Source organism: Hippopotamus amphibius, chromosome 2 (genome assembly GCF_030028045.1).
Source record: "Hippopotamus amphibius kiboko isolate mHipAmp2 chromosome 2, mHipAmp2.hap2, whole genome shotgun sequence".
Lineage (NCBI taxonomy): Eukaryota > Metazoa > Chordata > Mammalia > Artiodactyla > Hippopotamidae > Hippopotamus > Hippopotamus amphibius.
The window spans coordinates 24,176,429-24,198,163 of record NC_080187.1 but is presented as its reverse complement, the minus strand read 5'-3'; the positions used below and the strand labels follow the sequence as shown (position 1 = coordinate 24,198,163).

Here is a 21,735-nt window from a genome sequence, read left to right as displayed (position 1 = left end):
ACCTAGGAAGTCCAGAGAATACCTTTTGAGGTACTGGGATAGAATTAGGAAAAACTGGTCTTCGTGTTCTGGCTGTGCCACTTTACTAGCCAGGGGATCCTGGGAAAAGTCTCTCAAGTTCTCTAAACCTCTCATTCTCACCTTAATTATGCCAATTAGCAAAAGCCTCAGGGGCCCTTGGGAGTGAAAGAGAGCTAAACTCCTGGAGGAAGACAAGTGCCCATGGAATGTAGGATTTCTGATTAGATCCTGGCTGACCACTCTTGGAGTATGCACTCCGGGCCAGGATGGCTCTCTGCTCCTGGAGTGTAATTTCAACTCATTTCAGACAGACAGACAGACAGACAGACAGAGACACACACACACACACACACACACACACACACACGTTATATTGCATCTGCCTGAGTATTTTAAAGTGACACGTTATATTGCGTCTGCCTGAGTATTTTAAAGCGAATGGTCGACATCCTGACCAGCTGTTAGCTATTCTGGGAAGCCAGGAGGCCAGCAGGTATTACGTGCTAGATTGTTAGGGCTCCACCTGGAGGGTTAGCTGGGGCCATCCAAGCATCTCCCACCCACCCCTTAGCACCCTGGTTTTTCTCTGACCTTCAAAAACCCAGTTTGGTGGTTCTTTCATATCTTCCTGCTTTTTTGCTGTGGGGCATAGTCTACTTCTGAAAAGGCTTAACAATTGAATGAATGTGGATTTTATCTGAATCTGGAATCAAGCTCACCTTCTCTGAAACATGGAGAAAATTCTGGTCTTTCTCATCTTCAAAGGGAGCAATAAGTATTTGTTGGCTTAAACATGACATCATTTAATGACGTCAAACCCAGACTCCTGCCAGATCGTCACATGGCGGGGTTCACAGGCCACTTCCACTCACCTGGTATAGTAGTTACAGCGGCTCTGATCACGTCAGGCCTTCCTGCACGAAGGTAAATTCTTCCTGCTGAGACAGAACTCAGGAATTTGCTCTTTGCTTACAATTGTTCCCTAACTTTACAGAAACTCAGGAACTCTGAGGTAGGATTGTAAATCAGCAGTGCAGAGGTAAACAACTCTTTAAGGGAAACAACTTCTACCCTGATTAGGGTTTAGAGCTGCTGCTCCCTGTGCTAGATGGAATCGAGCCTCAGGAAGAATTTTCTAAATTTGTGGAAAGGAGCTGGGGCCCCATGTAACTACAGGAAGGAGAGCCTCTTTCCTGTTTACACCCTCCAGTGTCTAGATTTTTTTTTTTTAACAGTATTGGAAAGGAATCACCTCAGATTACACTGGGACACCAAACTTTGACTTTTAACCTGTAATTCGCATTTTTAAAATGTTTGACACATCGCAGACATAACTAGTGAGACTCATCAGTTTTGACTCAAGGCTAAAGGTTTTTTTTTTTTGGGGGGGTGCTAAAGTTTTTTTGACACTGCAAAAATGTATTGTCAAATGCTGTTCTCAGATATTTAAACTTTTGAATTGGGACAATCATTGCTAGTTCAGAAAGTATCCTTGGAAAAAGCTGATATAGTTTTTTGTTTGTTTGTTTTATTTTTTTATTTTTTATTTTTTTGGGGGTACACCAGGTTCAATCATCTGTTTTTATACACATATCCCCGTATTCCCTCCCTTCCTTGACTCCTCCCCCTCGAGTTCCCCCACCCTCCCTGCCCCAGTCCTCTAAGGCATCTTCCATCCTCGAGTTGGACTCCCTTTGTTATACGCTGATATAGTTTTTTAAGTTCAAAAAAAGAAAGAAAAAAAGCTGTAGGGCATCTTCTCCTCCATCATCCGACCCTGGAACTGTGGAGCATCTAAGAGAAAGGGATGTTGCTGACAAAATGTTCTTGGGGATGCTGTGAAGATGGGCTCGGTTACTCCAATCTCTGTGATCAGCAACCAGAGATTAATACAGGCAAATTTTTCACTTCACCTGACCAGATTGAGTAAACCCCCAAGTAGACTTATGGCTTCCTAGGAAGTGTGGGAAATCCAGTTTTTGTTAAGAAAAAGGGTGTTGTCTCCTGGAACTTATTGTTGCTGTTAATTTCACCATGGCCCTACAGAACAAGCCTCCTGCATTTTTAATGAATGAGTCAATGTCTAAATGATCTATAGAATTAATTATTTGCCTTTTAGCTTCTTTTAACATTACACTGCCCTCTTTCCTCTCATGTCAACTATTGTAAAGTGTTTTCCATTTCAGCAGAGCAATGATTTTTAACCATATTTCAATCTCAGCAGCTTCCTACTATTTTCCTATTTTACGCGCTGCCTCCCCTCCCCCCCGCCCCGCAAAAGCCAAAAGAGATAGAAGGAAAGCCCTATTATTCCCATGAAGAATATTAGCGGCAAATCATTGGCCAAATGAGGCCAGGGGTGGGGATGGGAGTTCATTGATAGTCTGACTCTCACCATAGGAATACCTTGTCTCTTTTTGTTGATCAGCTTATTCCATTAATAACTGCATGGAGTAGGCTAATTTTGACCTAGGTTTTCTTGAAGGTTGATTGGCAGCCAATAAGTTTTAGGCATTCAAATTTCCTGTAATTCTTGAAGGATGTAGAAGTTACTGACAATCACTTTACCAAAAGAAAGCTTAATGTTTTTTAAAGGACAGTAGCAACATCTTTGCCATGCCTCTGTGTTCATTCTAAAAACAAAAGAGCCACTAGTTAATGGTGGTCAAAAATAAAGTAAAAGCAAAATAAAGATACTAGAGATTATAAATATTAAGTACCAGACTGACAAAGACCACATCAAGGCTAGAAGATCCTTTGAGACCAGAAGGTGCTGACAAAGAAGTAATATTCATTATTGTTCCCTATTTCTAAAGAAGGAATTTATATTGCTTAATTGATTTTAAGTCTAAAGAGGAATGTGGGAAACACAGTGAAAGAAACCCCAGTTCATGGATAACCTTCCAGTTCATGGATGACCGTGAGAGTTTTTCATCATTCTGACAGCAATGCAGACCACATAGCGTGAACTTCCATGTTTTTCTAGGTATTATGAACAAATCCATAATTGTTCACTTTCCTTGAAAGAATTTTTAAATTAACTGCCTGGGAATCATCCTAAGGTGGTGTTTTAATATCATGTTCTAAGCCTTTTGCAATGTTTAAATTTAAATAAAGGAAAATTATACCATATTGCAGTTTTGCATTGTTTAAGTCAATAATAGCAGGCACCCTAGAGACCTGAGACTTGAAACAAAGCTGATAAAAGTGTTAGTGAAATCCTTGAGGGGAACTCAAATTAAGCTCACAACTTACCCCTGAATTATCTGAGATAAACCAGATTCTTTTGGTATGAAAAAAAAAAATCAACCTAGAGTTTGAAAATTAATCTTAACTAATGCCAAGTAAAGTGACATGGGACTGGTAACTGATGAAAAATATGATGCATTTAAAAACATTAAGAAAATGTAGTTCTCTTATTTAACTACAAAATTGGAGCTGTCACATATAAAGCATTTTAGAAACTAGATGGGAGGGGCCGCCATCCACTAGCTTTTGACTCTTTAACCAAGGAGCATTGTTTTGATGTCGTCCCAGAGAACAGCACTGTGTGGTCAGTGGCTATTAGTTCTGTGTTTATAATACACATGGTCAATTACAGCTAAGGCAGTGGGGCACTGTAGCTCTTAAGACGCCACTGAAGAGATCTACTGTTTTCCAGTACTTTATTTTGGAAAAATTTTCCAAAAAGTTTCCTGTCTACAGAATAATTGCATTACATCTGGCTGAGAATCATGTTTTCAAGATTTGTTCCTGCCAAACGACTTCCTTTTTATAGTTGGGACATACAAATAGTTCTGTTACATTTCTGCAGAAATATGCTATGAAATATTTTGAAAAATTCTAACACAATTGCTCTATAATCTCTTCCACTTTAGAAATTATTTGAGCAACGCCATCAGAGGAACTAAATCCTACTTTACTTTTTTTAAATAAATTTTTAAAAATATTTTAAAATTTATTTTTTTTAAATTTATTGGCTGCATTAGGTCTTCATTGCTGCGTGCGGGCTTTCTGTAGTTGTGGAGAGTGGGGGCTACTCTTCATTGCAGTGCATGGGCTTCTTTTTATGGTGGCTTCTCTTGTTGCAGAGCATGGGCTCTAGGCTCAAGGGCTTCAGTAGTTGTGGTGCATGGGCTCAATAGTTGTGGCTCACGAGCTCTAGAGTGCAGACTCAGTAGTTGTGGCACAAGGGCTTAGTTGCTCCGAGGCATGTGGGATCTTCCCGGACCAAGGCTTGAACCCATGTCTCCTGCATTGGCAGGTGGATTCTAAACCACTATGCCACCAGGGAAGCCCGTGATTTACTATTTTTTAAAAAATTTATTTATTTATTTATTTTTACTTTACTTTAGTGGCTGCATTGGGTCTTCGTTGCTGCACGCAGGTTTTCTCTAGTTGCTGTGAGCAGGGGCTGCTCTTCATTGCAGTGCACGGGCTTCTCATTACAGTGGCTTCTCTTGTGAAGCACAGTCTCCAGGCTCATGGGCTTCAGTAGTTGTGGCGCATGGGCTCAATAGTTGTGGCTCTCAGGCTCTAGAGCGCAGGCTCAGTAGATGTAGCGCATGGGCTTGGTTGCTCAGCTGCATGTGGGATCAGGGCTTGAACCCATGTCCCCTGCATTGGCAGGTGGATTCTTAACCACTGCGCCACCAGGGAAGCCCCCTAATTTACTTTGAAACGTAAAAATGGGACTAGCATTTATTGAAAGTTCTCTGGACACCAGGGAAACAAAATGGAATCTGTAAAACTGGGAAGGTTTAGGTACCCGTTACTGCAACAAAATGAATATATAAAGGAGTTTTTAGAAGAGAAACCTCTATTCAAAAGATCCAGTCACTGTTACAGTTTTCCTTCCAGTTCGTTATCAGCTCACGTCTCAGGTTCACATCCATAAGCGATGTGGCCTCTAACCCTGCCTTCTGTTTTTTCTTTACTCCAGAAGCCTCCCAAGCTTTCTGAGGATGATATCCGGCTAAAACACGAGAGAGACAAGTGTAGTGCCAACTCCCTGGAACCCGCCACCAGCTCTCTCCCCCCAGGTCACAAAAACATGGAAATTGAGGTCTCTGTTGCAGAATGTAAGAGTGTTCCCGGAATCACCTCGACTCCACATTCCATGGACCACCCCTCCTCTTTCTACTCACCCCCCCACAATGGCCTCCTCGCTGATCACCATGAATCTCTGGAGAATGATGTGGCCAGAGAGATCCGCTATCTAGACGAGGTGCTGGAGGCCAACTGCTGTGATTCTGCCGTGGACGGAACCTACAACGGCACGTCGTCCCCGGAGCCTGGAGCAGCAGTCCTGGTGGGCAGCCCAAGCCCACCCGCCCACACGACCGTCCAGCCGGCGCCCACCGAGAGAGCGGCTGGCAGGCAGGCTCCCCCCGACCTTGAGCTCCATCAAAGCAACTCTGACACCATGGCTGAGGGTGAAAGAGCCAACGGCCACCCCCCAGACCAGCCCAGAGACCTGCTGGGGGACAGCCTCCAGGTACCTGTGAGCCCCAGCTCCTCCACCAGCTCGCGGTGCTCGTCCCGAGACGGGGAGTTCACGCTCACCACGCTGAAGAAGGAAGCCAAGTTCGAGCTGCGTGCCTTCCACGAGGACAAGAAGCCCTCCAAGCTCTTCGAGGACGACGAGAGTGAGAAAGAACAGTTCTGCGTCAGGAAAGTGAGACCTTCCGAAGAGATGCTGGAGCTGGAAAAGGAGAGGCGAGAACTCATCCGGAGTCAGGCCGTGAAGAAGAATCCTGGCATCGCCGCAAAGTGGTGGAACCCTCCGCAGGAAAAGACCATCGAGGAGCAGCTGAACGAGGAACATCTGGAGTCGCACAAAAAGTACAAGGAGCGCAAGGAGAGGCGGGCGCAGCAAGAGCAGCTGCTAATGCAGCAGCAGCCCCCACCGCAGCTCTGCACGCCTCCTGCATCCTCTGCAGAGCATTCCAGCCTGAGCGACAGCTCAAAGGAGGACATCGTCACGGAGCAGATAGATTTCTCCGCGGCTCGCAAACAGTTCCAGCTGATGGAGAATTCCAGGCAGACAGTGGCCAAGGGCCAGAGTACACCCAGGCTCTTCTCCATCAAGCCTTTCTACAGACCTCTGGGGTCAATCAACTCAGACAAGACACTGACCATCTCGAGACCAGCTTCTATCGGGGGACCCCCCGAAGACTCTTCAGCAGTCAAGGGACAGAAAGCCCACGGTGCCCTGGAGAGCCAGTCTTCCGGAGAAGGGGGCCAGGGCAGCACAGCTCCTCAGGGGAAGGAAGGGCCCTACAGTGAGCCCTCCAAACGTGGGCCTGTATCCAAACTGTGGGCAGAGGATGGCGAGTTCACCAGTGCCCGGGCTGTCCTCACCGTGGTCAAGGATGATGACCCTGGGATTTTGGATCAGTTTTCAAGGTCAGTCAATGTCTCTTTGACACAAGAGGAGCTTGACTCTGGTTTGGATGAGCTGTCAGTGAGGTCCCAGGATACCACCGTCCTGGAGACCCTGTCCAATGACTTCAGCATGGACAACATCAGTGACAGTGGGGCCTCCAATGAGACAACCAATGCCCTCCAGGAAAACTCATTGGCTGATTTTTCTCTGCCCCAGACTCCCCAAACTGACAACCCTTCCGAGGGCCGCGGAGAAGGTGTCTCCAAGTCATTCAGTGATCATGGTTTCTATTCCCCTTCGTCCGCGCTGGGAGACTCTCCGTCCGTTGATGATCCCTTGGAATATCAGGCTGGTCTCCTGGTGCAGAATGCCATCCAACAAGCCATAGCTGAGCAAGTGGACAGAGCTGTGTCTGAAACCAACAAGGGTGGAGCAGAACAGCAGGGACCTCAAGCGAGTCTAGAGGAAGCTGGAACTGGGCCTTCCAGCTCAGAGAAGCCTCAGAGCACGTTTGAACCACCTCAGGTGTCCTCCCCTGTTCAAGAGAAAAGGGATGTATTGCCAAAGATTCTGCCTTCTGAAGACAGGGCACTCAGGGAAAGGGGGCCCTCTCAGCCACTGCCCCCGGTGCAGCCCAGTGGCCCAATAAACATGGAGGAGACCAGACCAGAAGGGAGCTACTTCAGCAAGTACTCAGAGGCAGCTGAGTTAAGAAGCACAGCCTCGCTCCTGGCCACTCAAGAGTCCGATGTGATGGTTGGCCCCTTCAAGCTGAGGTCCAGGAAGCAGCGGACTTTGTCCATGATCGAAGAAGAGATCCGAGCAGCCCAAGAAAGGGAAGAGGAGTTAAAGAGGCAGAGACAAGTCTTGCAGAGTACCCAGAGCCCCAAGGCAAAGAATGCCCCATCACTGCCCTCCCGAACATCGTGCTACAAAACTGCTCCAGGTAAGTGAAGTGCTGCAGAGCAGAGACAGATGCTGCAGAAATCGGTGTTGTTAATTCCAGCTTTCAGGGTTCTAAGTGGAGCCTCCTCTGTGTATGGCTGGAGTCAGTGTAAGGGGGACGCCGGCACAGGGATTTCAGTGTTTGGAGACACGCAATGGGAGTGTCCTCTGGAAGAACCCTGAGCCCAGATGGTGTTGCCGTTTCCCAGAGGATGTAATAGTTCCTTTCATGTCCTTCTGCTCTGGTCTTGGTTTAGTATGGAGAATTGTTCTTTTTTATTGTTCTCTCTCAGCTGAGGGAGAGGCTATATGTGGCACAAACCCAGAGTTGGCCCTTGTGTGGACTGTGTTGATGTCAGTGGCTTGATCTCAGTATCTGCAGCTTTTAAATCAAACCCATCTGATTTGGGAATGTCTTCTCCTAACCCCTTCTGAATGCTGAGTCTCTTCCCAACAATGTCAGTTATAGGTTGGTGTTGCAGATTGACTCACAGAAGATGTTTTTGTCCATCTTCTATATGATTGGATTTATCTTTCTTTAAGTCACCATAAAGCAATTATTTTGGAATCAAGGTGGTCTCATCTATTTGTGTCCTGTGACCCTTTTGGAGAAGTTGAGTTCTATATGTAAAGACAGGCCTCTAATCTCCTCCTGTTGTCTGAAAAGTCCCTATCTTGAATACTTTGTATAGATGGTTGATGTACAGTGGTAACTATTGTTGCTACCATTATGGATAACAGTGTGACCAGAAATTTTTATTTCTCATTTGGATATGATGGTACTTGGGGAACCACACATCCTGCCACAGAGAAGGGCTGCTCAAAGTGTGGTCCAAGCTAGTTCATGACTATTCCTGGTCCATGCTAAGATAAGTACAGACACTGCGAAAGAGTTTGAAAACTCTTGGAGCAATTCGATATTGTCCTCAGATCCAAACGTGGGACTTTGTATTTTTTGAAAGTATTGGTCCATAATGGATTGGGCAGGAAAACTGTTCCTTCACTAGAGATAATTTAAGAAGTGTTGCCTTAGCATAAAATTACTGGCATTTAGCTTGGTATATCCAGATCTTAATCCCATCTTGACACTTGGCTTTCATCAAATCTATAAGGACAAGTTAACTCTTTCCATTATTAACATTTAAATTTTGAAACAATCTCAAAGCTAAAGAGAAGTTCCCTAGCAAAGGACAGACATCTCTTTTATTCTGAATTATTTAAGACTAAATTGCCAACATGATGCTCTGTCACCCCCGATTTTATAGAATGACCCTCAGTTTGGGTTTGTCTGATGTTTTCACATGATTATGTTCAGGTTGTGCATCTTTGGTAGGAGTACCACAGAACTGTTGCTTATTCTTCTTACTGTATCCAATCAGGCAGTACGTGGTGTCAGTTTGTTCTACTACAGGGACAGATGTTAACTTTTTTCACATGATACTAATTTCACATGACACTTACTGAGGGAGTGTTTGCCAGGATTCTACACAGTAAAGTTACTTATTCCTTTTGTAATTAACAAATATTCTGTGGGGAGACACTTTGGTACTATCTAATCTTCATCCCTCTCCAGGCTCTAAGTCTGCTCATTTATTTATTTATGACAGATGGTCTCATGGATTCCTATTATATTTAATGGGTTATAATCCATTTCTATTATTATTTTTATCCTTAATTGTTCAGATATAGTTGACAGGAGCCCTTTCAAGCTAACTTCAGTGTCCTTTTGACATGTCCCCATTATTACTTGGGCACATCTTTACTTTCTGGTGCCACAAGATGTTCCAGTGTCATCTTATACTTTCGTAACCCTGAAATCAACCCTTTCAACAAAGAGCTCTAGTTCCTTTTAGTGGAGAATGGTATTTAGAAACCAAGATCTGGGTGCTTGGTGTGCTCATTGCTGTTGGATAGGCACTGCTCCCAGGTACTCTCAATGGTCAGAATTAGAGAATATATACACATTCTGTCTATCTGTTGATTGATCAATCAATTGATCTATCTACCTAACCTACATATCTTGAAAACCATGAACTCACCCTGATACCTTTAATTCTAATCTAATACCACAGGGTTCATTTTCTCGCTTTCCATATTTATAACCTCCTCCTTGACAACAAGATACCTTGTTCCTATCATCCTCAATATATTTATTATTTGATCAATCCCCCTGCCCTTATGAAACTAATCTGTTTTCCTCACCAAATATGGGTTCCAATGTCACTTTCTGGGTGACCACTGCTGTCCCCTGTTACCGACACCCTTCTCACCCAGCTTGGGCTCCAACACCCTGCACTGGGTCACCCATCTCCCTGCCCACCCTGCTCTGGCTCCCGCACACCACTCTGGGTCACTGGGGCTCCTCCCACCCTCCCTGCAGACACCCATCTTGTTCAGCCCCACCTAATGGCTTTTGGACTAAATTGTTCAGGAAGGAAAGGGAAGGGAGCAGGAAGAGGAATAGGATGATGAGTTTCTTGATGTGTTTTTTAATGCCTTTAGGTCATGGAGCGATGGCCAGCTGAGTGTTTGAGGCAAAGAAAACTTTCAGAAGAGGCTGTTTGTTTATACTTAACACGGACTGGTTGGCTTTGCACAAAGATCCTTACTTGTAAAGTTCACATTAAAGTCTTGTGGGCTGGCTTGGCACAGAGATGCCAGTTGGGTGTTCTATATGGTATCCTCGAAAAAGTTTTGGTACCACTTGAATTCAGCCCAATCTGGGAAGCCTACTTCATAAGTAAATGATTGTAAAGGGCCTGCTTAAGAACCTGCAGTCTCACTGGTAGAGGAAGTCTCTGCAGGCATCTGAGCAACTTCTGCTCGCGTGGCAGGCAGGGTCCATGGCTCTCTTATCAGTTACAGCTGGCTCCATTTACCTAACACTCCCTTTACATTATTTCATTATAGAACCTTCTCTACACTACATATGCTCAGTGGTATTTTCCTCACTCTCCCTCTTAATTGAACCCCTTACCATATTGCTTCCATACTTTACTTCTAGTACACAAACAGAAATTAAGGCATTTCAGCACTTTCCTCTAGTTCCCTGACTTGCTGTGGTCTGTCAGGCTTCCCACCAGGCTCAGAACAAGACAGAGTCCTAATATTTGCCCTCACATCCCAACAGCCCCACACTGGTTTCCCCCATACTTCCCCCTATTCTAATGCTGATCTCCTCCTCCATATCCCATCCCCACAGGATTGATTTCTGCTCCTTTAGGAAGAGGATAATTCATCCATGCAAGTCTGCCCCCTGCTTGGGTCCGGTTGTCGCACTGACCACAGTCATGATAATGTGTGTGCAACTCATTTCCTCACGTTTATCTTTAGAACATTGAAAGTAGATGGCAGGGCTTCCCAGAATTACCACATGGATTGAAAGAAACTGAATGCCAAAGGCAGTTTTTTTCTGTCCATGCCTGGAAACGTTTCACGTCATGCTCGGCCAGCCAGCTTCCAAGTTCGTGATCAGATAGGAGGCTGACACATCACTCTGAACAGCCAAACTGAACCATTCATGGCCAGGGTCAGAACTGCTGGCTCCAACTTTGGTTTTGTGAATGGAGATATTGCTAAGTTCCTACTGTACTACTCTGCATTTCATGCCAATAGAGGTGACTCAGCTGGGTCATTGCGTGACACAATGACAATTTGATATTAGGTGATGAAAAATATGATTTTTAACACCTTCTCTGGTAGAAATTATGCTGGTGACATGTTGGAATCCTAAAATCTTAAGGCAAGTAAAATCCACTGAGAGCCAAGATGTAATAAGGAAAGAGAAGTGCTTTCCAGCCATTTCCCAGGTGTTGAAAAGATACTTGTTTTTGCTTTCGGTTCTCTTGCCTTTCAAGATGGAAGATGATGGGATTTCTGTTTTTAAAAGGATGTAATCATTTTTAAAGACCGATTATTAGGAAAAATTACCTGGAAATTTAATCTTGTTGGTTCTTTGATTTTTAAAGGAAGACAGTCCACTTAAATAGGGTTCGGGTGGCATTTGTTCATACAGAAGTGAACAAGGCAGATAACGTCCCCGCCCTCAGGGAACTTATAGCTCAGTAACAGAAACATCAAACAAAGGTGGCAGTTTCATAGCTGAGAAGCGTGGAGACCTGTGGAAGCACAGAGCAAGAAGGACCACCTCATTGGGGGGATAAGGAAAGTCTTCCTTTCTTGGGAAACTATCATCTAAGCTTTGAACTGAAGGAGTAGAAGTTGGGTTTGGGGGTGGGGGAGATTGTTCCATTCAGAAGGAAGGGCATCTGTAGAGGCCCCAGAGGAAGAGAACTTGGCATGCTTGAGGTGCTTAAATAAAGTTTGGGTGGGTTAAAGGAGGAGATTTAAAACAAAAGAAAAGAAAGTTGATTTGGAGCCAGACATTGAAGAGCTATGTAAATCATGTTAAAGGTTTTAGAGTTTAGACTTTATCCTGTGGTCAGTAGGAAGCCAGTGAGGATTTTCAAAGGGATAATTATCTCCACACATCTCCAAGCTGTCCTGCCTTCATCCATGAATTGATGGATTAGAAGTCTTCCTGCTCTCATGAGTCCATCCCAATGGCTTCTTTTCTATGTAGGTCTAAAGGCCGGCCATGATCTTGACGAGTGCCCTGGGTTATGGGAGAGGCCATGCTCCCAGGATGTGGGCCTTCTCTTGATGGTTCTTAGAAGTAGAGGAAGCTCTTCAGCAGGTGCCTAGCCCTAATTTGAAGGTGTAACCCATGCACTGCTGTAAAACGTCCTTGAGGAATGAGTTTGGGAGGAAAACCCAAACATTCTACTGAAGTTACAATTAAGACCTTTTCATAGTGTCTTTTCATAGAAAAGATGTCAACAGGCAGTTCTCTCCTTAGTGCCTATGCCTATTATTAGATATCCTGGTTTCATTTCCAAGTTCTAGGCAGGCTGGAGAAACCCAGTTAGTTAGGTGATGATTAACTTTGTTTTTAGAACTAGTTTGCATTTTCTTGCCAGGTGTCAAGTTGGTTTACCAAGTCAGACAGTTTGCCCAGTGGTACATTCTGGAGAGAGGTCAAGGAAAAGATGTAGATGTTGAGTCCCATAACTTGTCTATTTAGGTCTTTTAATATGTGGAAAGATGTGATAGTTATGCATCTTATAAAAATAAGATCTCCAAGGTGTTTCGACTTCTGTTGTCAGTTTGAATTAAGATTGCACATGAGATGATTATTACATTATTATAAAGCTTATCGACTGGGTCTTTTTTCTTTTCCCTTCTTTATGTTCCACTATCACAAAGAAAAGTCCTAGGTAGAAAAAAAAATATTTATGTTGGCACAATATTCACGTAGCAGAGCTTGGTGGCTTTGTTCCATGCTGAATTAGAGCTGGATGAGGCCTAGTCTTACTTGAGACGCCATCAGTCCTCCACAGTAGAAGACCTCGTGTAGGTGACTGATGGAAGGATTCCCTCCCAGACCCAGGTAAGAGAGGGCTGTCCTTCAGGAGTGCTCAGTGTTTCCCTGTCCTGCCAGTGAGTACAAATTGTGCAACTTGTAGGGGCCCAGCTGGATGTGAAGGTTATAAAACTGAATGTGGTTCATCCTGCAGCAGTGATGTCCACTGCCATATTCCCCGAACGTTCTCTGGTGACACAAGTCTAATCACGGTAGCTGCAACTCACCAAGACCTTAAAGCCCAGTACTATAATTCACACAGTTTTCTCATTTCTTATTTCCTCATGTAATCCTCCCAACAGCTGTCTCAGATAGAATCCAAATTACCCAAACTTCTTGAGACTAGATATATTTCACATTTTTCTGATTTTAGAAAGGCCATAAAGTGCCTATACAGCTATTTAGAAAAGCAATGCAATGAATGTACTGTTATTTAACACACCCAGTGGAGTCTGGGGCAGCATCTGTCATCAAATTCGATTTCTGCTGTGAAATTTCGGAAGAGTTAGTTCTGTTAAGTGAGATCAATAAATTTCAAGAAGAACCTTATGCTGGTTCACTTCAGGTTTGGCTGCCAAAATAGGTTATGATAAAACTTGGTTTTAATGATTGCTTTGTGCTTTCGGAACGTAATTCCAATGCTCCCAATTACAGTAGGCAGAACGGCTGGTGCTGTCCCACGATCTGAGCAGATGGCCAAGGGACTAACATTGTCCATGTCAGTCATCTAGCCTGGCTGCTCTTTCTGAAAGTTCATGCCCCAGGAGGAAGCTCAGTCGTTCACTCCAGAGACAGGCTCATTGCCTGAAATCTTTGAAAGGACTGGGTACTCAAGCAGGGAATCCATTTCTTACTTTGAGGATGAGCGGGAATAAGTGTTCACTCCATTACCTGAGTATGTTTGGTGGAGTGGGGCCAACGCTAGTCAAATTCATTGACTGGTGGTCACTGAACACCATGTCTGCTCTCTGCTTTACTCCTTTGCTCTTTAAGATTGTTCCTTCTGCCTTGGACCAGAAACACCCTGTATTTCTATTTCTCTGAACCCAGCAAATAGGGTCATTTTAAAAAATGCATGCTATTTGGGAAGGAATTGGTAAGAAAACGTTAGGGCGAAGTAGTGTTTAGCAAGGGGCAAAGATGTGCAGTGAGATCAGGACTTCTCCAGTTACAGAATTCAAAGTTCTTTCTGGACATTGCCTTCAGTGGTTTGAAAAGGGCAACTGCCATGGTTAAACCCATGAGCCTCACTCCTGAGAAGATACAGACTCTGGTCTTTCTTCTGTGACAAGCCTATGGTCATGGCTTCTGGGACTTAGAACTATACTTCCTACCATTCCCTTCTGCTGTCACTGCTGATTGTGCTGGGTCTTCTGGCATACCCTGGGTGTCTGGGTCGCCCCCTGCCTTGCTGGGGACACCACGTGGTAGCCCTGTTCCTTGCCCTTTACCTATGCCTGGCTACCCCACACTTCACGTTAGAAGAGCTGCTTCTGCAAACTCAGACTCAACCACATACAAAGAAACATGCAGTCTTGAGCTGAGAACTAAAAGACGAATCAAAGGACCTAATTCTTGTAAGATCCCTGCTCTACGCCTAGTAAGAACTGTGAGCTAATCTAAGCCAGGCCTGGGAGCAGGATGGCCCGCGTGACTGCTGGAGTTTAGGGCAGGATATGACAGTTTCTTACTAACTGTGGTGACTTGCTGTGAGCTTCCTTAAGGAGATTGGTATTTCAGAGCTGCTTCATCTTTGTGAATAAGCTACTTACTACTTAAGGGGTGGAGGACTAGGAGTGGTGGTGGGAAGAGAGTGCAGGACAAGCCATTAGAGCATCAAAGAATACATTCGTGTTACATGTAATGGTAATTTATTTCTCATGACCTTGAACGTAAACGTCAGAGGTTTCCCCAAAAGTTGTATGCATCTGACGTCACATGTATTCCCAGTCTCTCTATCTTTTATTCTCATTACTCAGATATAAATTCATATCAGAGCTGGTCAGGAGAATTACGTGCTTAAATGTGACAGTCATTTCTCTGAATTCATATCTAAAGTTGGAATCCTGACTCCACTGCTTGTTAGCTGTGTAACTAACTTACCTCCCCTCTCTAAACCTCAGTTTCTTCATCAGTAAAATGGGAATAAAATAGTACCAACCTCATCAGTAAGTTAGTTCAGTCAGTGCCTTGTGCACAGAAGGCTTCCAATAAAAGTTATGATTAGTGATTATTGTTGTTATTCCAGTTTTTTTTTTGTTATTTTTTTTTTCTTTTTTGGGGGGTACACCAGGTTCAATCATCTGTTTTTATACACATATCCCCGTATTGCCTCCCTTCCTTGACTCCCCCACCTCGAGTCCCCCCACCCTCCCCGCCCCAGTCCTCTAAGGCATCTTCCATCCTCGAGTTGGACTCCCTTTGTTATACAACAACTTCCCACTGACTATTTTACAGTTGGTAGTATAGTTTTTGTTATATTTTAAGAAAAGACTTAGAAAACCTTAGCAGAGTTACTTATGAGTTACTCTTCTGCAGCTACTGGGACCCTGGCATAGATGGCACAACATGCTTTATAAAATTGCTTTCTAGTCCTAGTTGAGGTTTTTTTCATAGCTACTTCCTTAGAATTAAAGTTTCTCTTATAAAAGCTGAGTTCAAGAATTACCTTTCAGTAGTCTGCCGTGATTTCAGAAAACAAGGCCATTATTAGGCATATTGGGTGACAGTAACATTACAAATGACCATGAACATGTTTTCTTTGGTGGGGGAGGAGGTGATCATCTTCATAGAGACAAGCCCGCCATGTTGGTAAAAATGTGTTTAATCAAAAGATCTTGCTAGAGGAATTGCTCATCGTGACTTCCATTTTTACTGTTTCAATTAAATGTTTTTCTTTTTTTGGTCTTAAACTGTGCTTTCCCTGCAGTTGCAAAACCCTTTCCTTCTCCAGTTTTCATTTTCCAGTTCTGTTGAGAGGAACGATCCAAAATCAACAAATCCAACATCCCACCTTACCCTGAAGTAATAACGTTTGGATGTTTCTCAGACTTGTGTCACCAGGCAGGGGTATATCTCATTTCTGAGCTAGACTATAATCAGAAGATTTGTATCATGGCATTCTCCCACCCCTGAGGCCTTCAAAGGAGGAGATGAAAGGACCAAGGACCAGCTCTTGGTGTGTGGGTAACAGCTGGAACCATACAGGCCCATGGACTCAGGATCCAACAGGCAGGATATTCTCTTGTGGGAGGAAATGGAATTGAAAATGCAAGTCTGAGCTCCTTTCTTTCTGGTGATCTGCTAGTCATTTAGATGCTTGCAAGCTTACCCCCAAGGCTCCGTGAAGAAAGGAGATCACTGAAGGAGGTTTGGGCTAAGGCATGTTAACTGGTGGGCGTCTTTGTTCGGTTTGGTTTTTAAGTAACAGTGGGTGATGGCTTTTTCTTTTCTTTTGAGAAATGTAGAAACAAAGGATCTTTGATTTTTAAGACGTCAGACGCCATGTAGATAGGATATAATAATCACCAGCATCCTAGCGTTTGACCAAAATAATTTTCTAAACTTTGGAAATCCACCCTCTTGGCTTTTTAGAAGTTAATCCTCTTCTTACAGAGGGAGGGTGCGGGCTGTCGGGGAGGACAGCAGCTGTGTACTTAGGACATGCAGCCCTCGCTCTGTTTCCCTTCAGTGGGAGGAATTACGGGTTTTTCTCCCCACCCCCATCAGCACAGGGAAATCCATCTTGTTTGGAAAATCCAAAAGTGTAGGCAAGGTGTGGCTTTCTCTCTCTGGACCAGAAAATGGCTTAACTATTTATGATAAACAAACTGGAAACACAGATTCATGTTTCCTAGTTTTTTCTTCCACTCATCCTGGGAGATAGCATTTACTAATTAATTTGGAGTGAAATTCTGCTGCCCCACCTCTGCTCCTTAGTCTGCCTGTGAGTGTCACACAAATGTGACCAGTGCTTCTCTGAGGCCCCCCAGGAGGTGTCAACTCAGTAACTCCCCTGGGCCTCTGCTGCTTGGTGAGACAGAAAGGCTTCTGGATCTGCCTGGTCCATGAAGGTGAAAGCCCCAGCTTTTTCTGTTTTTCATAGCATGGGTGGTAACACTTAAAAGAAAAAATTTCTGGTTTGTTTTATAATTTAAAATTAATTCATGCTTACTGTAGAAAAAAAATTGGAAAATAAAGAATAAAGATAAAAGGAAAAGTGGTTCATAATACTAACCACTCCCTGCCTAGTTTTTCTCGTGCACGCATGTGCATGGATGATAACATTGGATCTGTATGTGTATTAGTTTCCTATTGGTGCTGTAACAAATCACCACAAATATAGTGACTTAAAACAACATAAATTTATTATCTTATAGTTCTTGGGGTCAGAAATCTGAAATGTGTGACAGCTCCAGACTGAATTGTCTCCCCTCCCAAATTCAATATGTTGTTGAAGGCCTAACCTCCAGTGTGATGGTATTTGGAGATGGGGCCCTTGGGAGATAATTAGGGTTAGATGAGGTCATGAGGGTGGGGCCCTCATGATGGGATTAGTGCCCTTATAAGAAAAGACACCAGAGAGCCCCTTCGTTCTCTGTGATGTATGAACACAGTAGGAAGGTAGCCATCTATACGATAGGAAGAAGGCTCTTACCAGAACCTGACAATGCTGGTACCCATGCTGACCTCACACTTCCAGCCTCCAGAACCGTGAGAAAATAATTTCTGTTGTTTAAGCTACCCAATCCATGGTATTTTATTATGGCACTTCAAGCAGACTACAATAGTATCTTTCTGGGCTAAAATCAAGTTGTTGGCAGGTCTTTGTTCCTTCTAGAGGCTCTTGGGGAGAATCCATTTCCCTCCCTTTTCCAGTTCTAGAGACTGCCTGCATTCTTGGTTTGTGGCCCCTTCCTCCATCTCCAAAGCCAACAGCGTAGCATCTTCAAATGTTTCTCTCTCTCTTTCTTTCTTTCTCTCTCTCTGACCCTCCTGCATCTCTTTTATGAGGACCCTTGTGATTACATCAGTCCCAACTGGATAATCTAGGGTAGTCTTTCCATCTCAGAGTCTTTAACTTAATCACACCTGCAAAGTCCTTTTGCCATGTAAGGTAAATATTCACAGGTTTGGGGGATTAGGGCTTGGACATCTTTGTGGAAGCCATTATTCTGCCCACCACAAGACTGTGCATTTTATCCTGATGAAGTTTTACCATGTGTCATGTAGACACTTTTCTTTTATGCAGCTCATAAGTAGTGAGCTAGGATTTGAACCCAGGCATCTGGCGCTGGAGCCTGTCACTCTTAAACCCCTGCAATATTACTGATTTTGTAACCTGCTTTTTCTCTTAATGTATTTTGAATATTTCCCCATGACCAGAATTATTCCTCTAAGTTTGAGAGACTAAACCTGGCTTATAATGGCTAAATAATACTCCATCATTTGAATAAGCCATAGCGAATTTAACCATTTTCCTATAGTCAGGTGCTTTTGTTGTTTCCACGTATGTAATTATAAGCAAACAAATGAACAATGGTGAAAGTTCTTGTACATAAGCTTTGTGCCCATACTTATTAGTTGAACTTATACCCGTAAGTTAGTAGTTAGTAATTAGCTAGTATACACTAGAGCACAGTATTTTCCAAACTGTTTTCCTTGAGATATTAACAGGAATTCTATGAAATGAGGTTCTCTGATTAAATAAATTTGAGAAATGCTGCACATCCATTCCTAAACTAGAGATTCACAATCATATGAGCACTAAAACCTTGAAGAGGTCCCCTGGTAAGGAAATCTATCTCGTTTTATCTTTAAAGCTTTCTTTAGGCAGAGTGCTTTTCACACTTATTTGACCAATGGCTTTTTGACCATTTTCAGCATTGAATACTATCTTCCAAAGCTAAGGTAATAGGACATGATTTTAGAAACACAGCTTTGGAATCATCCCAGCCAAGTGAAACTGCTTATCCTAAAACACCTTTAAATGCTTAAGTTTAAAATTATTCTCAATGGAATAGTTTGGACAAAATCATGTGTATGAAGTAAACTGGAGAACGTTTTCTACCCTTTACTTCGAATTCCAGTCTAGCTTTGTTCTGTTGGTTCCTGTGTTGGTTGTTAAGCTCATGTTGCCCCTACTCCCTGCTCTGTAAATGTCAGGTACCAGCCCTTGTCCAAGACCAACACAGGTCTGCCCTGAGGTCTGCATGACACTTACTGTTCATGTTGTTTCCCAGGGGATACTGACTGGGATCCTTCAAGAGAGCTGTTTTGTAGAGTGTTCAGTCCAGGTGAGAAACCAGATGGTAGGATCTTTATCATTGAAGACAGAGGCCACTTTCAGCTACCGTCAGCTATTCAATCATTCACCAGGTGAACGGACATATATGAGAACAAGTTTTGATGGGACAAGCAAGGATGGAACCTGGGGGTGCTGGGGAAGTGCTGACTGCACGCCAATGAACACCAAAGATGACCATCACTGTTTGGGGATTCTAATGAGATTTGTCCTTGAGGCCAAGGAATTTCAAGGTGCCTTCTAAGGCCATAAAGGATGAAACAGACTTCTCAAGCTTTGCATCACATTTATGTCATGATCCCCAAGGCCCAAACAATGGTGGTATCTGCAGTGTCTATTACTGGTGGAAGAGCACAAGTTTTTTCACCATCCTAATCAAAGGGAAAGCTTGATTAGGCTGCAAACTAGGTCCCTCTCCAGCTTTTTCATGACCCGTATGATTCCTAAGATGGCATGAGAATTCCAGTGCATGGTTGGAACCATACTGGAGGCAGGATGCTTGGAGACCACAGCAGAGAAGCCTAACCAAGCTGACTTCCCCTGATATTAACCAGACTGGAAGTCTGGGGACGGGGCCCTCTTTCTCTGGGGGCCTGTGACAGCTTCTCATGAAGCGCTGACGTAGGCTTTTGTTATCTGAAATCTCCTGTTCTCTCCAAGACCTCTCCTCCACCTTCTCTTTGGAAGCTGCCACTGCAGACCTGCTAAGCCAGTCTTTGGTTCCTGTTACTCATGTGACCTCTAGTGGCTATAACCGGCAAAACTTGCTCTGGGGATGGGTTTCATTTTGCTGGTATACTAAAAAATAAGCAGGAAATGTCTTTAATGTTTAATAACTGACCATTTCTCTATAGTAACTTTTCACCCTCTTTACGATTCTCTTTCATCACATACTCAATTATATAATTTAGCAAGAATCAACACAATTTGGGTTCCAGACCTAACTCTGAGTGTTACTAGCTAATGTAATTTGGATTGATGGTAGAATCTGAGCTTCCATGGTCTAAACTGTTCAGAGATGTCATGACATCCACGCTGACTACATCCCAGGGTTGTTGTGAGGATCAAATGACATGAAGCCTATCAATGAAATGCCATGTAAATGTGTCTGTTATTACTCCAAAGATACTGTGTCTGTGGTTCTATAGACCAAGATTGTTTTATTGCATGTGCTTTGGTGAAGACGTTTAAACTCGTTCCTCAGATTCTGTATCCCAATCCACAAGCATTTAATAAGTGGCTGCTGTGTATATTTTATAATGGACTAACTGATTCATTCAACAGCCGTGAACTCCCACCTTGCGCCACATACCACAGCTGGTGCTGGGTTACAGCAGTGACCAGGACAGAGGTCCTGCTCTCTTGGAGTTTACATTCAAATGAGTTAGGGGGATTCATAGCTGATTGAAATGGTCCCTAACTTCATGTGACTTTACAGTTTAATTGAAAAGAAAAGCTTAAATAACTAGATATGAATCAAGTCAATATGTGAAAAAGGCTTTCATAGAAATATAAACAAAGTATTATGAGACTGGGGTCCTGCCGTTGTATGTGTGAAAGGGTGAAGTTGCAGTGAATATGACTGTGCTTTCTAGAAGTTTATTGCTGGAGGAATGGCTGATGAGAGATGATTTAGACCCTTGAGAGGTCGACTGGCAAGTGACCAACCTGGTCATTTGGTATCTATGTCTACTTTTAGAAGAGTTGCAAAATTTTATGCAGAATTTCCCATGAAATTGCTCATTCTGTAGACATATTATTCTTTGAGATTCCAAGTGAATAATAACTAGACTCATTGTTTGCTTGACATTCTAAATATTAACTTACAAATATTAATTTAGTTCTTATACCAACCCTATGAGGTAGGTGCCTCTATCAACATACCAATTTTACAGATTAGCAAACTGAGATTAAAAAAAAAAAAAAAAAAAGGCAAGTAACTTGCCCGAGGGTATTTGGCTGCTAAATAATGAACTCAGACCCAAGCAGGCTGGCTCTAGAACTGCGCTTGCCTCTATGCTGTATTGTTTCTCAAGGCTTCATTTTAAAAGCCAATCCGAACTTTTAGAGATACACATCAATATTAAGTATTTGGGGATAATATTGCCTGAAGTCTGGGATTGCTTTACATCTTTTAGTCCAGAAGGGTGGAAGGAAGGCGGGCAGGCAGCATAGATGGAGCAGGCGTGGTGAAATATTGATAAATGTTGAATATAGTTGATGGGTCCATAGGTGTCATGATAGCATTCCCTAATTTCCATAATAAAAAACATAAACCGAAATGGAAAATTTAAAATCCTTAAAATATTTGTAGCCTTCACTGTTAACATTGAAAGACCTTTTATCAACGGTCTGGGTAATTTAGGTCAAAGCAGTGAGTTTCACTAAGTTACTAATGTAATGGTGGGTCTACAGATGGAGTGCCTGTGTATTAAAAACCACTTGTGACTTAATTGCCAAATGTGCTGGCCATATACTTTTTTCCTTTTGATCAATAAAGGTTGATCTTCTTGCCACATGTATTTGATAGAATAGCAAAATGTTTAAGTTAGAATGGATTTCCAAGACAACTTCTCCCCAAATTCTCATTTTCTAGCTAGGAACATTGAAACTTGGAGGACTTAAGTGATCAGCCCAAGATTAAAGTGGGAGCAT

At 43.2% G+C, this 21,735-nt stretch overlaps 1 protein-coding gene across 5 annotated transcripts in view; it reads left to right on the top strand.

Moving 5' to 3' along the window:
- PALM2AKAP2 (PALM2 and AKAP2 fusion) overlaps positions 1 to 21,735 on the top strand; it is a 335,745-nt gene that overhangs the window by 298,072 nt on the left and 15,938 nt on the right. For all 5 annotated transcript variants that reach the window (XM_057720830.1, XM_057720829.1, XM_057720828.1 and 2 more), the window contains one exon: positions 4,964 to 7,355. In XM_057720830.1, coding sequence (XP_057576813.1) covers positions 4,964 to 7,355 — 2,392 coding nt within the window. The remainder of the gene's footprint in view (positions 1 to 4,963; positions 7,356 to 21,735) is intronic.